We start from the raw sequence: 15,326 nt of genomic DNA on the forward strand, positions 1-15,326 counted from the left end.
GCAACAGTGTGTGAAAACCTTGTGAAGACTTACAGAAAACGTTTGACCTCTGTCATTGCCAACAAAGGGTATATAACAAAGTATTGAGAAACTTTTGTTATTGACCAAATACTTATTTTCCACCATAATTTGCAAATAAATTCATTAAAAATCCTACAATGTGATTTTCTGGATTTTTCTCATTTTGTCTGTCATAGTTGAAGTGTACCTATGATGAAAAGTACAGGCCTCATCTTTTTAAATGGGAGAACTTGCACAATTGGTGGCTGACTAAATACTTTTTTGCCCCACTGTAGATCCATTGTGTATTTAATTTTTTTCCCTCTTGTTAGTTACCATTTTACTTGTTTTATTTTTTTACTTTGCATTGTTGGGAAAGTTGGTAGTCAAGCCTTTCACTGTAAAGTCTACACCAGTTGTATTCGGCACGTGATGAATACAATTTTGATTTGATATGGGACTGATGTAGAGTAAAAATAATTTGGGGGGTGTTTATTTGATTTGTTACACACAAGTGTGTAATGGAAGTGTGTTTCTTGCGTATCCCAACTCCCCTGAGACTGTGTTGCTTACACTTTTATCTCCCATCACCTTGTACTGGTGTACTATTTTGCACTTTGCAAGTTTCAAAGTGCAGTACACGCCTCAGTTTGACTGGCGTTTCCCCCAAAACATGATCTCAAGTTCTCAACTCAATGTGCCTCTGTACCAAAATCATCAAAACTATGAGAATAGCTCCCCACTTTCAGTGAGTCATGATTCTGTTCTCTCCTCCACCTCCTGTCTATCTGTATTTCCAGCGGCGGCCCCGGTAGTGCCTGAGCTGAGCAGTGACATCGACACCAGTAACTTTGACGAAATTGAGGAGGACCGGGGAGACGAGGAGACCTTCCCCATACCGAAGGCCTTCGTGGGCAACCAGCTGCCCTTTGTGGGGTTCACCTACTATAGCAGTCACCAGTAAGTATGTTAGCATAGCCAGGCTTCAACTACTACAGCAGTCACCAGTAAGGCGCTTGAATCATGTTTCCTGGAGAATTTCCATGAACTGCATTCTAGTCCAGGACTAGGCTTAATCTGTGTCGGGAAACGGTGTCCAGAGTGTGTGTTGGCACTGTCCGCTTAGCCTGGCGTCACCAACTACAGTCAACACTGTCAGGCTTCACGAGAACACTCATCAGTCAAATACCAATTACAGTCAACACTGTCAGTCATCACCTTCCTGGTCAGCTCAGGAGAAACTCAAGGCCCTAACCATGGTCAACATACTATAGTCAGGCCTGACTTACCACAGTCAAAATAGTCTGGGTGCACCAGCTGGCGCAATCATCTGTTATTCTGTGAACTGCAAGTTGACACTTTCTAGCTTAACCTGCTAGAGCCATCAGAACTGTCAGTACTGCCGTTGTTTTATACAGTCTCACAAATCGAATGCAACTTTTATAGCAATATAGCTAATTACACCCAGAGCTTGTTAGACATGAACATATGAATGTCTCACACTGGAGAGTAATCTGACCTAGATAACAACCACAACGTGTTTGAGCCAGTGGGATGTGTTCACGGTTTGGTCAGGTCATCAGTTGGTCAGGGAAGTGTAGTCCTAGTGTTGTCACTACAGTGCCTTCAGAAAGTATTCACACCCCTTAACCTTTCCCACATTTTGTTCTTACAGCCTGAATTTAAAAGGGAATAAATGGACATTTTGTGTCACTGGCCTACCAACAATAACCCATGATGGCAGAGGAATTATGTTTTTAGACATTTTTACAAATGTATTAAAAATGAAAAGCTGAAATGTCTTGAGTCAAGTTTTCAACCCCTTTTGTTATGGCAAGCCTACATAAGTTCATGACTTACTCTGTGTGTAATAATAGTGTGTAACATGAGTTTTGAATGACTACCTCAACTCTATATCCCACACATACAATTATCTATAAGGTCCCTCAGTCGAGCAGTGAATTACAAACACAGATTCAACCACAAAGACCAGGGAGGTTTTCCAATGCCTTGCAAAGAAGGGCACCTAAAGCAGACATTGAATCTCCCGTTGAGCATGATAAAGTTTATATCAGACTTTGGATGGTGTATCAATACACCCAGTCACTACAAAGATACAGGGGTCCTCCTAACTCAGTTGCCGGAGAGGAAGGAAACCCTTCTGAGATTTCACCATGAGTTTAATGGCTGTGATAGGAGAGAACTGAGGATGGATCAACAGCTTTGTAGTTACTCCACAATACTAAATGACAGTGAGAAGAAGGAAGCCTGTACAGAATAAAAAATATTCCAAAACATGCCTCCTGTTTACGATAAGGCACTAAAGTAAAACTGCAAAAAATGTGGCAAAGAAAAAAGGTTTTGTAAAAGTTTGTATTTAGGACAAAGTTATGTTTGGGGCAAATCCAACACATCACTGAGTACTACTCTTCATATTTTCAAGCATGGTGGCGCATAATGTTATGGGTATGCTTGTCATCGGCAAGGACTAGGGAGTTTATTAGGATAAATAATAAACTGAATCGAGCTAAGCACAGGCAAAATCCTGCTGGAAAACCTGGTTCATTCTGCTTTCCAACACACTGGGAAACATTCACCTTTCAGCAGGACAATAACCTAAAACACAAGGCCAAGACTACATTGATTGTTCCTGAGTGGCCTAGTTACAGTTTTGACTTAAATCGTCTTGAAACTATAGCAAGACTTGAAAATGGTTGTCTAGCAATTATCAACCGCCAACTTGAGAGCTTGTAGAATATTTTCTAAGAATGTGCGTATATTGTACAATCCAGGTTTGTGAAGCTCTTAGACTTACCCAGAAAGACTCACAGCAGTTATCTCTGGGAAAGTTGATTCTAACATACATTGAATTACATTTACATTTACATTTAAGTCATTTAGCAGACGCTCTTATCCAGAGCGACTTACAAATTGGTGCAAACACCTATGACAACCAGTGGAACAGCCACTTGCATCTAAATCTTGTTGGGGGGGTGAGAAGGATTACTTACCCTTACTTACCCTATCCTAGGTATTCCTTGAAGAGGTGGGGTTTCAGGTGTCTCCGGAAGGTGGTGATTGACTCCGCTGTCCTGGCGTCGTGAGGGAGTTTGTTCCACCATTGGGGGCCAGAGCAGCGAACAGTTTTGACTGGGCTGAGCGGGAACTGTACTTCCTCAGTGGTAGGGAGGCGAGCAGGCCAGAGGTGGATGAACGCAGTGCCCTTGTTTGGGTGTAGGGCCTGATCAGAGCCTGGAGGTACTGAGGTGCCGTTCCCCTCACAGCTCCGTGGCGAGCACCATGGTCTTGTAGCGGATGCGAGCTTCAACTGGAAGCCAGTGGAGAGAGCGGAGGAGCGGGGTGACGTGAGAGAACTTGGGAAGGTTGAACACCAGACGGGCTGCAGCGTTCTGGATGAGTTGTAGGGGTTTAATGGCACAGGCAGGGAGCCCAGCCAACAGCGAGTTGCAGTAATCAAGACGGGAGATGACAAGTGCCTGGATTAGGACCTGCGCCGCTTCCTGTGTGAGGCAGGGTCGTACTCTGCGGATGTTGTAGAGCATGAACCTACAGGAACGGGACACCGCCTTGATGTTAGTTGAGAACGTCAGGGTGTTGTCCAGGATCACGCCAAGGTTCTTAGCGCTCTGGGAGGAGGACACAATGGAGTTGTCAACCGTGATGGCGAGATCATGGAACGGGCAGTCCTTCCCCGGGAGGAAGAGGAGCTCCGTCTTGCTGAGGTTCAGCTTGAGGTGGTGATCCGTCATCCACACTGATATGTCTGCCAGACATGCAGAGATGCGATTCGCCACCTGGTCATCAGAAGGGGGAAAGGAGAAGATTAATTGTGTGTCGTCTGCATAGCAATGATAGGAGAGACCATGTGAGGTTATGACAGAGCCAAGTGACTTGGTGTATAGCGAGAATAGGAGAGGGCCTAGAACAGAGCCCTGGGGGACACCAGTGGTGAGAGCGCGTGGTGAGGAGACAGATTCTCGCCACGCCACCTGGTAGGAGCGACCTGTCAGGTAGGACGCAATCCAAGCGTGGGCCGCGCCGGAGATGCCCAACTCGGAGAGGGTGGAGAGGAGGATCTGATGGTTCACAGTATCGAAGGCAGCCGATAGGTCTAGAAGGATGAGAGCAGAGGAGAGAGAGTTAGCTTTAGCAGTGCGGAGCGCCTCCGTGATTGAATCAAGATATATTCATTTTATTTTTCCATATTTTCTTTACAAATGTTAAACATTTCTTCCACTGTGACATTAAAGTATTTTGTGTAGATCGTTGACAAGAAAATGTCAAAATCCCCCCTCTTCTTTGTAACACAAAATGTTGATTATGTTGTTGTGGTCTATCCCCCAGGTTCTCCCGGAGCACCAGCACCAAGAGTGTTGACAAACGCAGCAGCTCCACCAAGGAGGACAAGAGCCACGTGAGTACTACTTATAGAGATGTAAACAACACTCTGTTGCATCTGGAGTAGCTACTTTCTGCAATACTAAATTCTATGCAAGTTGTTTTTGTTACATAATGTACGCTGGTATCGGTGCATTGTACTTGAACATTTTACTTTCCAATGCCAAACTGATTACAAGTTTATTGTATAGCAAAGTGTAATGTATTCTACAGTCTGTCTGTAGTGTTGTCTTACACGTTGTCTGTATTCAGCTGGAGAACCTGCAGAAGAGGATCTACCAGCTGGAGGAGCAGCTACATAGTGAGATGCAGCTAAAGGATGAGATGGAGCAAAAGTGCAGGTAGTAAACGATCACCTGTCAATCAACTTAATTTAACTAACAAGTCAGATTTCAAGCAAAAAAATACATTCTGGTTTTGAATACAAACAAGTGGATTTTAATGAACAATGCATCCGTTTTCCCATTTTTGAAAGATCAAGCAAAGCAAAAAGTGCTAATCATTGTTGTCCTTTAGGACTACAAATACAAAACTCGACAAGATCATGAAAGAGCTGGACGAGGAGGTGAGTGAATATCTAGTATTCTGAAACGTATACCAGGGCAAGTGCATAATCACGATCTACAGTAGTTTACAAAAGTGCAGCAAACAAGACATGATATAGGGCCTAAGAACTCAATGTATAGAGCAATAACTCCTTTGCCGTCCTCCTCTCCTCCCAGGCCAACGTGAGGAAGGGTGTGGAGGCCAGTATGTCCCTCCTGGAGAAAGACAAGATGATGATCCAGCACCGAGCCACAGAGTACCAAAGAAAGGTCGACCAGGAGGCCGAAAAGAGACGCAACATGGAGAACGAGGGTAAGGATAGTTATTTTTATTTTGATCTTTTAATTCATTCTCCAATCTCCCACTGTTTTAGTCCAATCCGGTCTATACACGTGTTTATTTGAAAAGAAAGAGAGCCGCACACTCTCGGAGCTCAGATGCAAAAATATAATTACCAATGTTTCGACAGCAAAGCTGTCTTCATCAGGGTATAATCACAAATACTGTGGGATGACTCGTTTATTTAGTGTCAAAAGACACAGGTGTCTGTAATCATGGCCAAGAGTGTCCTAATATCATTGGTTAATTATCAAATATTAAAATGGCATACAAAGAACAGCATACAAACAACAAATGGATAGCATAGGATCACAAATTCCTTTTAGACTACACAAGCTTACAAACAATTACAATGGGAAAGTCACAATAATCACAAGAATGACTTCAGAACAAAGTCTACGTTGAGACCGAAGGGAACAAGGGTCTTTTAAGTTAAAGATCCAGGCAGCCTCTCGTTTTAACAATAAATTATCAAGGTCACCCCCTCTCCTAGGGAGGGTGACATGTTCGATGCCAATATAACGCAAAGACGAAATCGAGTGGCCTGCCTCCAAGAAGTGGGCCGCAACTGGGTAAGTAAAGTTTTTACACCTAATGGTGCTACGACGCTCTGAGATACGTACTTTTCATTTGCGCTTTGTTTTACCCACATAATTTTTACCACAAGGACAAGTTATAAGATAAATAACTGCCTTAGTGGAGCACGTAATAACACCTTTGATTGGGGTCGATTTCCCTGTTTGTGGGTGTTTGAAGGATCTACATTTATAAGTGCCATTCCATTGAGCACAGCCGTTACATTTGTAATTTCCATCCAGTAGGGGCGCAAATAGATGTTGTTCAGGAATATCTGGGGGTGGTAAATCAGAGTGTACCAATTGGTCTCTGAGATTTCTGCCCCGTGAGAATACGACAACACATTACCGAGACTATCATCGGACTTTAGAATGTGCCAATGTTTGAAAAATTCCCTTAATTTGTTCAGAACGCTTTAAATAGCGGGTAGTTAGAACACAAGAATGCGTCTTTGCGAGATTGACCTTGAAAAAGGTCAGGTCTCGTTTTGAATTTTCTCAATGGCAATATTAATCTGATTGTTGTAGCCCCTCTCCTTGAACTATCTTTGCGTCTCAGCCATATTTTGTCACTCTGATTTGATTTTTGCATCTGAGCTCCTAGAGTGTGCTTGAAAATAAAAGTTTCTACTCCGCTAGCCAGCACCTCGCCTAAATAGGTGTGCGTTTCATTTTCTTCTAGATTATACAAGTGTTTATAACACTGATTATAAACACTTGCACATTCACCCTCAGAAAGGCACCCATACACAATCCATGTCTATCTCGAGACTTAAAAATCCTTCTTTAACTTGTCTCCTCCCATCTACACTGATTTTAAGTGGATTTAACAGGTGACCTCAATAAGGGCTCACCTGGATCCAACTAGTCAGTCTGTCATGAAAAGAGCAGGTGTTCCTAATGTTTTGTACACTCAGTGACGGGATTTGTACAGGGTAGGTGCTACTACAGTATAATCTAGTACCACTGGAGTAGCATCTTTCCTCCCTGTATTCATAAAGCATCTCACTCGGAGTAGGATTACTGATCTAGGATCAGGTCATCCCTGTCCATGTTTGTTACTATGATCTAGAAGGGATAGTTGATCTTATGTCTGTGCTCCTACTCTGAAATGCTTTATGAAAACAGGCTCAGATGTTATTGAACCTAGCCCTAACAGGTGTTTTCCCAACTGGATTATTAGTGCTCACACTGACCGATACTAGAGCAGCTTGACCTGCTAGTCTAGTTGTCTGCCAGTCTGACTCCCCCTGCAGTGCAAACTAGCAGTCTTAACCCAGACACTCACCCTCTGAGACCTTCCCATTAACTCTGACCAGAGGATCGCTGTGAACTAAGTGGATTTACACGCATTAACTCCCTTAAACTAGCAGATCGCATAACAACATGCACGTAAACAGCACTTTAAATGCAACACATGAGCAACTACCATGGACAAAAAACATGTTTCTGGATACAGTTTGTTTAGTGTCATGTTTTGAAAGGGAGATGTGCAATAAAGATGACTTGATCTTTCATTTAACTCTCATCCGTACTCTGTTTCTTCTCAGTTTCCACTCTCAAAGAGCAGCTTGAGGTCATGAGGAAAATCAGCCAAAACTCTCAGGCCTCAAATGACAAGATCCTACAACTGCAGAAGCAGGTACGTTATCTCTCTTACAGCTTTATTTTTGGAGAGAAAATATTTTCCCATTCAGAATCCTATTATACTAACCCTAAACCTAATCCTTTATTCTAAACTTAATCCCTTACCCTAAACATTAATACTAAACTTAAACCTTAAACCTAACCCGTAAGCCTGAAATAGTGTTTTAAAATGTTTTCTTGTTTTCCTACCTTGTCAGGATACTCTGACGACTTGTCAGGACATTATGGTCCTGATAAGGTAGGAAAACGTGTGTATACACACACACACATACACACACACACTGCTCTCTGCAATTGCCATCCACACAGCTTAGGGTGTTATTCTAGTTTTGAGATCTTGTTTGAGGGTCAGAATGTGAGTCAAGGGTATGAACCGTGCAGGGAAGGTGTTTTGTTTTGAGGAATGTATTTGAATGGTTGAGACTGTTCAAGGAGAGGGAAGGCCAGGTTATCACCACAGTTCTAGGAACAGATTACTCCATCCTAAATTTGAACCTTAACCATGACAAAGATGAACAATATCTGACCCTATTTCATCACCGTATGGCTTTTACTTTACATGCATTGATGTTTATCAGCAAATTGAAGGCTAATTTATTTCCATATGAGGAAGTGAAGGACCGAGGAATCAGTGCCTCATGTTAGACTGGTATAGATGGAAGTCTTTGCCTATTAACTATTCCTGGAAGTGCATGGATGGATATGATTCTATAGTAACATTAGACATCCACCCACATATTAGTTAAAAACCCCAACAACCGTTTCAGAATCAAACATTCTGCAGCAACTGAGCAGATCGTCTGTGTCAGGAGGTAATATTGATTCTGAGCTCTCCCAATGGTTGTTTCCTTGATTGACAGCTGGAGGAGGCCAATGACCTGCTGAGAGTGGAGTCAGACACGGCTGCTCGGCTGAGAAAGAGCCACACGGAGATGGCCAAGTCCATGAGCCAGCTGGAAGGGCTGACCAGCGAGCTGCAGGAGAAGAGCCGCTCGGCCGACGGGGGGAAGGCCCAGCTGGAGAAAGAGCTGCTGCAGCTGCAGAGCACCCTGGACTCTGAGAGGAGGAGCTACAGTCAGGGATCAGAGGAGATCCATGAGCTACAAGGTACCAGAACACATTCCTGGCTACATTTCAATTCTCCATGCTTTAATCTTTATTCAGATCCCCATTAGCTGACAGCTACTCTTCCTGAGGTCTATACATACAACAACAAAAGTACAGCTAAGCACTCATGTAAGCATTGTATTTTATATATATGTAGGGGGGTGCACAAGTGCACCAGAAAAGGAAAAGTATGGAGAATTGGGACACTCAGTGGCTCACACCCAAAGACTGCAATCATTGTTCTATGAGTAAATATGACTTGGACATGACTCAGTGTTTGAGTAAATAGGTCTGACCACAACCCTGCATTCACTTGGGCATGTGTTAGAACGAGAAGGGATGAACATGATTTCCCACACCATTTTAGTTTGCTTTACTGTAATTCCTCACTCACTCTTAACTGTTTTTCAGTCTTGGCATGTTCAACTAACTTCAAATGATCTGAAGTGATCTGTCTCTCTCTCCCTCTTAACTATTTAAGAGACTGCTGGGGAATCTTAGCTCCAGTTCTAACCATTCTCGTTCATCACATTAGACGTGCCCAGGCACTGCCCATGCCCACAGAACTCACATCCGACTTATCTGTCCAACAGTCATGTTTTATCTGTAGAGGAGCGCTTTGAAGAGTCTTGGGGATGAATATATCTGATGGATTGTGTTGAAATAATATTGCTCTTAATTCAGACTGAATTCCAAGTCTACAGGCATCCATATGGAATAGAAAAATAATACTTTATTGTCCAGTTTCGTTAGTCCACAAATATAGTTTTCCAAATCTGAAAGCTATGCATTATGGTGTTGACAACATGGGTTTAGCACGTTGCACAAACCACTGTTTTGAAGGTGACTCTTTGTTTCTCTCTCTCTCTGTGTCTGTAGCACGAATGACGAGTCTTCAACAGGACAATAAGAACTTGAAGCTCAGCCTGTCCAAAGTGGAGACGGAACGCAAGCAGGCCCAGGAGAGGAGCAACAACCTGGAGAAGGTTTGGGCGCTCTGTCTCTCCACGTCACTCACAAACCGTGCTTTATCAGGCTAACATGTCCACTTATTGTGAGTAGTTGTCCAAATGGAAGTATCAAAGACAAAATAGATGTTCGTTGTTGTGAGAACCACATGTATATCTAACTGGTATTGTAGTCCCATTTACACCCAGTTAAGAGCCCCTCTACCATAGAGATCATCAGAATTAATGTTTTACTGGTCGTTTTTAAACACGCTGCCAGGATGCCAATTTCCATTCTAGGGATTCTATATGTAATTCTACGCATTCTACCAACAGGATAAGAACAACCTGGAGATCGACCTGAACTACAAGCTAAAGACACTGCAGCAGCGTCTGGACCAGGAGCACACAGAACACAGGGTGACGCGGGCCCAGCTCACTGACAAATACGAGTCCATTGAGGAGGCCAAGTCGGCTGCCATGCATGGTATATCTGGGCCCTTGTTAGAGCATGCCCTACCCACCACTACTGTCTGTCTCTCCCTCGTTGTCTGCCTCTCCCTCGTTCTCTGTCTGCTCTCTCCCTCTTTCTGTGTCCCCCTCTATCTCTTCCCTCTCTTTCTCACCTGCACCACTCATACCCAGGGGGCACTGGACGGATGGGGAGGAATTCAGGGAGTGGACTCCCCTCCATGTGGCATGTCCAGACGTTACCTCCCTACATATTAACAGCTGGACACAATTCCACCTTCCAAGTTTTTGGAGGGTGGGATTGACTAGCACTGTTTGAAGCAACATTTACTTGTCTTCCAGACATTTGCCTATACGCAGACTACACGCTGTGCATAGGGCCCTGCGGTTGCTAGGGAGCCCCGACCCCGTATTGTTGAGTTAGAATAGTAGAATACACATCGGGCAATTTAGACATTTTGTAGTGCATCAATAGTTTTCCACTTGTCAGTCACTCAATTAGCCCATATCAGCTAATATTATTTTATATTGCTAGGTAAAGTAGTCTAGCCAGCAATCTAAACCTAGTAGTAATCACCAAATTACCATTGGGGCATGCAGTACTTGTACACAGGGGGCCCTCATTTAATTTTGTTAGTCACTCTCACTCATATGAACATGGCATACGTCATGGCAAAATGTGTAGAACTGCAGGAAATGTACTTTAACACTACAAAACAAATGATCCACTGCCAAGAGGGGGGTGCACTAAAATGTTTTGTTCTGTGTGGTGGGTGGGTCATTTCAAATGACTGAGCACAAATGTCCTATTAAATCTGTCAGTGAGGTTCTTCCATTGAATGATGGATAGTTGCAACTGAGTGATATCTCCTTCCCTCATTCTGTCCCTTCAGCGGTGCAGCACAAGGTGTCTGAGGAGAGCGGGGCGCGGATGCGAGCGGAGAGCAGGGTGGTGGAGGTAGAGAAGCAGTGCTCCATGCTGGAGTTTGACCTCAAGCAGTCGGTGCAGAAGATGGAGCAGCTGATGAAGCAGAAGGAGAGGCTTGAGGACGAGGTGAGCACCAGCGCCACTCAACACCATCACCCCAGCATTGACTCACCCTGTCTGAGGTGGAGGTCCATGGGCACTGGCCCTAAAAATGTTTAGCCACTTTTCTGGATATCCTACAACTATCCCCCTGTATAAAAAAAATCACGTTAATCATGAGTCGATACTAATGAGGCTTTCGCAATAAATACCGTTTTCAACGAGCAGATCTCAAGTTAGGATTCGGCCCTCCAGAAAAAACTGGATTTCCTGAGCAGAAATCTGGTATAATCCCAGCGTAGTTAGGACATACTGTGGTTCTCTTGTCCTAACATCCCTGCTTTTCCCCTGCAGGTGCAGGCTCTGCGGATCCATCTGGAGCAGGAGTCCAGTAAGAGGCTGCTGGCCCAGAACGAGCTCAAGAGCCGCTCCCAGGAGGCGGACCGGCTGAAGGGCTCGGAGAAGCAGCTGAAGCAGGAGATCAACACGGCACTAGAGAACAAGCGCTCTCTCGAGTTCCAGCTAGCACAGCTCACCAAGTGAGAATACCCTCCAAAGTTGCCACATGTCGTCACAGCCCACCACAGTTTTAACTTTACCTAATCCCCTGTGTGGGGGTATATAGTTCCGTTTACCCCTAGTCACTGATACAAGGGTCAGATATATTTTCATCCCCCCACCTAATGGTTCATTTTGGGATAGGGTTTTTTCTAGATCTGTGGGTAACTTCTAGCTTGATCCTTGACAGGCTACATTGAGTGTCGTCTCAATGTGTGTACCTCCCTTCCAAATGAATGCAATACCTTCCAGACACACTTCTGACTCCATTGGCTAAACGCTATTCTGAAAGTTTGTAATAGTATGTAGTTTTACATTCCTTGCTGCTGCTAGCTAATATTGCTTTGGGAGTCTGTTAAATGGCCCTACAACTGGTCGTTATTCCAGTAAAATGGCTCTTATTTTAGCTTAGACATTGACTGTAGCAAAGCTCCCCTGTGACAATGTTTACACCACAGGGTTAAGGATTAGCCAGAGTCGAGCTCCTCCCATTAGAATGACTGGACTGTTAATCCGTCTGCTTCCTGTAGCTTTCTGACTACGGAGCGCTGCAGGGAGGGGTGGTGGTATGCCCGGGCTACATACAACCCGGGGACATACTGTATAGTGTAACTAAGTTAATAATCTATACACTAAAGTTTTGTGTCTGAAACGTTTAAAGGCTTTTTAAGGATTTTACCAGAGTTTGCGTTTCCCCTTCAGCACTATTTGTTTTGGTTTTGAAATGTTTCTTTTGCTACTGTATCCAATATGTTAACCATATGGTTTGTGTGTCCGTCTTCCAGGCAATACAGGGGCAACGAGGGACAGATGAGGGAACTTCAGGACCAGCTTGAGGCCGAACAGTATTTCTCAGTGAGTAGGGGCCATCTACCTCACTGCCCTATAACCCTGCTCAGTGGCTCACTGACTGATGCCATATCTCCTGTCTACCTCCAGACTCTTTATAAAACTCAGGTGAAGGAACTGAAGGAAGAGATCGAGGAGAGGAACCGGCAGGTCCAGGAAACTCACAAGAAGGTGCATGAGCTGCACAGCGAAAGGTAACAAATGGAAAAGTGCGGCCGGGTAGCCTAGCGCTTATGAACACTGGGCAAGTAACCAAAATGTCACTGGTTGGAATTCCTGAGCCGACCAGGTGAAAAATATGTCTCTACCCTTGAACAATGCACTTAACCCCAATTGATCCTGTAAGTTGCTCAGGATAAGAGCATCTGCGAAGTAACTAAAATATAGGTGTAATGTAATATCAGGCCTTTGTCATTATAGCAACAATCAGTGTTGTCTAAGTATGGGGGTGCAGCTTTTCTCAACCAGCCTACTTCCCAAATCAATACACAGAGCGATTATGAATCCGTTTTTAAACCATCTTTGTCTGTCCTTCTTCCAGGGACTCCCTGTCAGCCCAGCTGGATCTGACGGTGACCAAGGCGGAGTCTGAGCAGCTGGCCAGGGCGCTCCAGGAGGAGCAGTACTTTGAGCTGAGCCAGGAGAACAAAAAAGCCATGGCCAGACACAAGCAGGAGGGTTCCGAGAGGGATTCAACCATCGCACGGGTCAGGACCGCTTCACTCAATACACACCTCTCCTACATTAAGCACAAACCAGATGGGATGGCGTATCGCTGCAGAATGCTGTGGTAGCCATGCTGGTTAAGTGTGCCTTGAATTCTAAATAAATCACTGACCGTGTCACCAGCAAAGCACCCCCACACCATAACACCCCCTCCTCCATGCTTTACGGTGGGAAATACACATGCGGAGATCATCCGTTCACCCGCAATGTGTCTCATAAAGACGCAGAAATCAGACCAAAGGACATATTTCCACCTGTCTAATGTCCATTGCTTGTGTTTCTTGGCCCAGCAAGTCTCTTCTTATTGGTGTCCTTTAGTAGTAGTTTCTTTGCAGCAGTCCTGCAGTCTCTGAACAGTTGATCTTGAGATATGTTACTTGAACTCTGGGCAGCATTTATTTGGGCTGTAATTTCTGAGGCTGGTAAACTCTAATGAACTTATCCTCTGCAGCAGAGGTAATGCATGCGTCTTCCTTTCCTGTGGCGGTCCTCATGAGAGCCAGGTTCATAGTGCTTGGTTTTTGTGACTGCACTTGAAGAAACTTTCAAAGTTCTTCAAATGTTCTGTATTGACTGACCCGCATGTCTTAAAGTAATGATGGACTGTCATTTCTCTTTGCTTATTTGAGCTTTGCTTGCCATAATATGGACTTGGACTTTTACCGAATAGGGCTATCTTCTGTATACCACCCATACCTTGTCACAACACAACTAATTGCCTCAAACGCATTAAGAAGGAAAGAAGTTCCACAAATTAACTTTTACCAAGGCACACCTGTTAATTGAAATGCATTCCAGGTGACTACCTCATGAAGCTATTCGAGAGAATGCCAACAGTGTGCAAAGCTGTCGTCAAGGCAACGGGTGGCTATTTAAAGAATCTCAAATATATTTTGATTTAACACTTTCTTACTATATGATTCCATATGTGTTATTTCATAGTTTTGATGTCTTCACTGTTATTCTGCAATGTAGAAAAAAGTCAAAATAAGGAAAAACCCTTGAATGAGTAGGTGTTGTAAAACTTTTGACCGGTAATCTACATTCTTAAACCTCAATGTCTCTCTTCTTGTCCTCCCCAGCTTGAGGAATCCAACAAAACCCTGACCAAAGACGTGGAGAACCTCAGTAAGGAGAAGGCCGAGCTGGACCACAAGCTTCGCACTCAGAAGGAAGGTAATGTCAAGACACCATTTTCATAACTTGGTCTAATTAGTATATTCTCTGCTTATTCTGTTACAATCTAGGCCTATGGGTAATTTCTTCATAGGCACTTATGTCCCCTCTGTCAGTTAGATCCCTGTAAGACTGTCTGGTGTCCTCTCGCTGTCTGTCCCTTTCTCTGCAGAGTATGACTCCCAGAAAGAGGAGATTACAAACACAATCAAGGCCAACTATGAGAAGGTTCTCAGCACAGAGCGCACACTCAAGACTCAGGTAAAGAGACTTCAACCTTTGACTAACATTACACCAATAGTTATGAGCTCCTTTGGCCTCATTTACATCTCAAACTCAACCCCATAGTTTTTCTATTCAACGTTTTTACACATCAACCCATTGCCCTACTTGTTAAACCTCAACCTTACCTGTTTGCCCAATTTTGTTAAACCTAAACCACAACCTTCCCTCAACGTGTTGCCCCATTTTGTTAAACCTAAACCACAACCTTCCCTCAACGTGTTGCCCCGTTTTGTTAAACCTAAACCACAACCTTCCCTCAACGTGTTGCCCCGTTTTGTTAAACATAAACCTCAACCGATTGCCCCCATTTGATCCCTCCCTCAACCTTGTCTCTCTCTCCAGGCGGTGAACAAACTGGCAGAGATCATGAACAGGAAGGACATGAAGCTTGACACCAAGAAGAAGGGGAACACGACCGACCTGAGGAAGAAGGAGAAGGAGAACCGCAAGCTGCAGGTGGATCTCAACCAGGAGAAGGAAAAGTTCAACCACATGGCCATCAAGTACCAGAAGGAGCTCAGCGAGATGCAGGCGGTCAGTAATAATGCATTATACAGTCAGTCAGTTTCTGTCAATTTGACAGTAGGGTCAAATTGGTCTCAATCATTTGACGACGATCCTTTGAACCTTTTTATTTAATAGTATTCTTTCAAA

The 15,326-nt window shown here is 44.0% G+C and overlaps 1 protein-coding gene across 2 annotated transcripts in view; it reads left to right on the top strand.

The window, feature by feature from the left end:
• The window catches only part of LOC118401943 (rho-associated protein kinase 1-like), a 70,566-nt gene that overhangs the window by 44,958 nt on the left and 10,282 nt on the right, over positions 1-15,326 (top strand). For both annotated transcript variants that reach the window (XM_035799649.2, XM_035799650.2), the window contains exons 10-26: positions 801-960; positions 4,366-4,435; positions 4,672-4,760; positions 4,936-4,984; positions 5,142-5,277; positions 7,430-7,521; positions 8,387-8,633; positions 9,513-9,619; positions 9,917-10,067; positions 10,945-11,105; positions 11,433-11,617; positions 12,422-12,491; positions 12,576-12,679; positions 13,027-13,192; positions 14,294-14,387; positions 14,560-14,648; positions 15,015-15,206. In XM_035799649.2, the coding sequence (XP_035655542.1) occupies positions 801-960; positions 4,366-4,435; positions 4,672-4,760; positions 4,936-4,984; positions 5,142-5,277; positions 7,430-7,521; positions 8,387-8,633; positions 9,513-9,619; positions 9,917-10,067; positions 10,945-11,105; positions 11,433-11,617; positions 12,422-12,491; positions 12,576-12,679; positions 13,027-13,192; positions 14,294-14,387; positions 14,560-14,648; positions 15,015-15,206 (2,162 nt within the window). The remainder of the gene's footprint in view (positions 1-800; positions 961-4,365; positions 4,436-4,671; positions 4,761-4,935; positions 4,985-5,141; positions 5,278-7,429; positions 7,522-8,386; positions 8,634-9,512; positions 9,620-9,916; positions 10,068-10,944; positions 11,106-11,432; positions 11,618-12,421; positions 12,492-12,575; positions 12,680-13,026; positions 13,193-14,293; positions 14,388-14,559; positions 14,649-15,014; positions 15,207-15,326) is intronic.

This window comes from Oncorhynchus keta, chromosome 23 (genome assembly GCF_023373465.1).
Source record: "Oncorhynchus keta strain PuntledgeMale-10-30-2019 chromosome 23, Oket_V2, whole genome shotgun sequence".
Classification (NCBI taxonomy): Eukaryota; Metazoa; Chordata; class Actinopteri; order Salmoniformes; family Salmonidae; genus Oncorhynchus; species Oncorhynchus keta.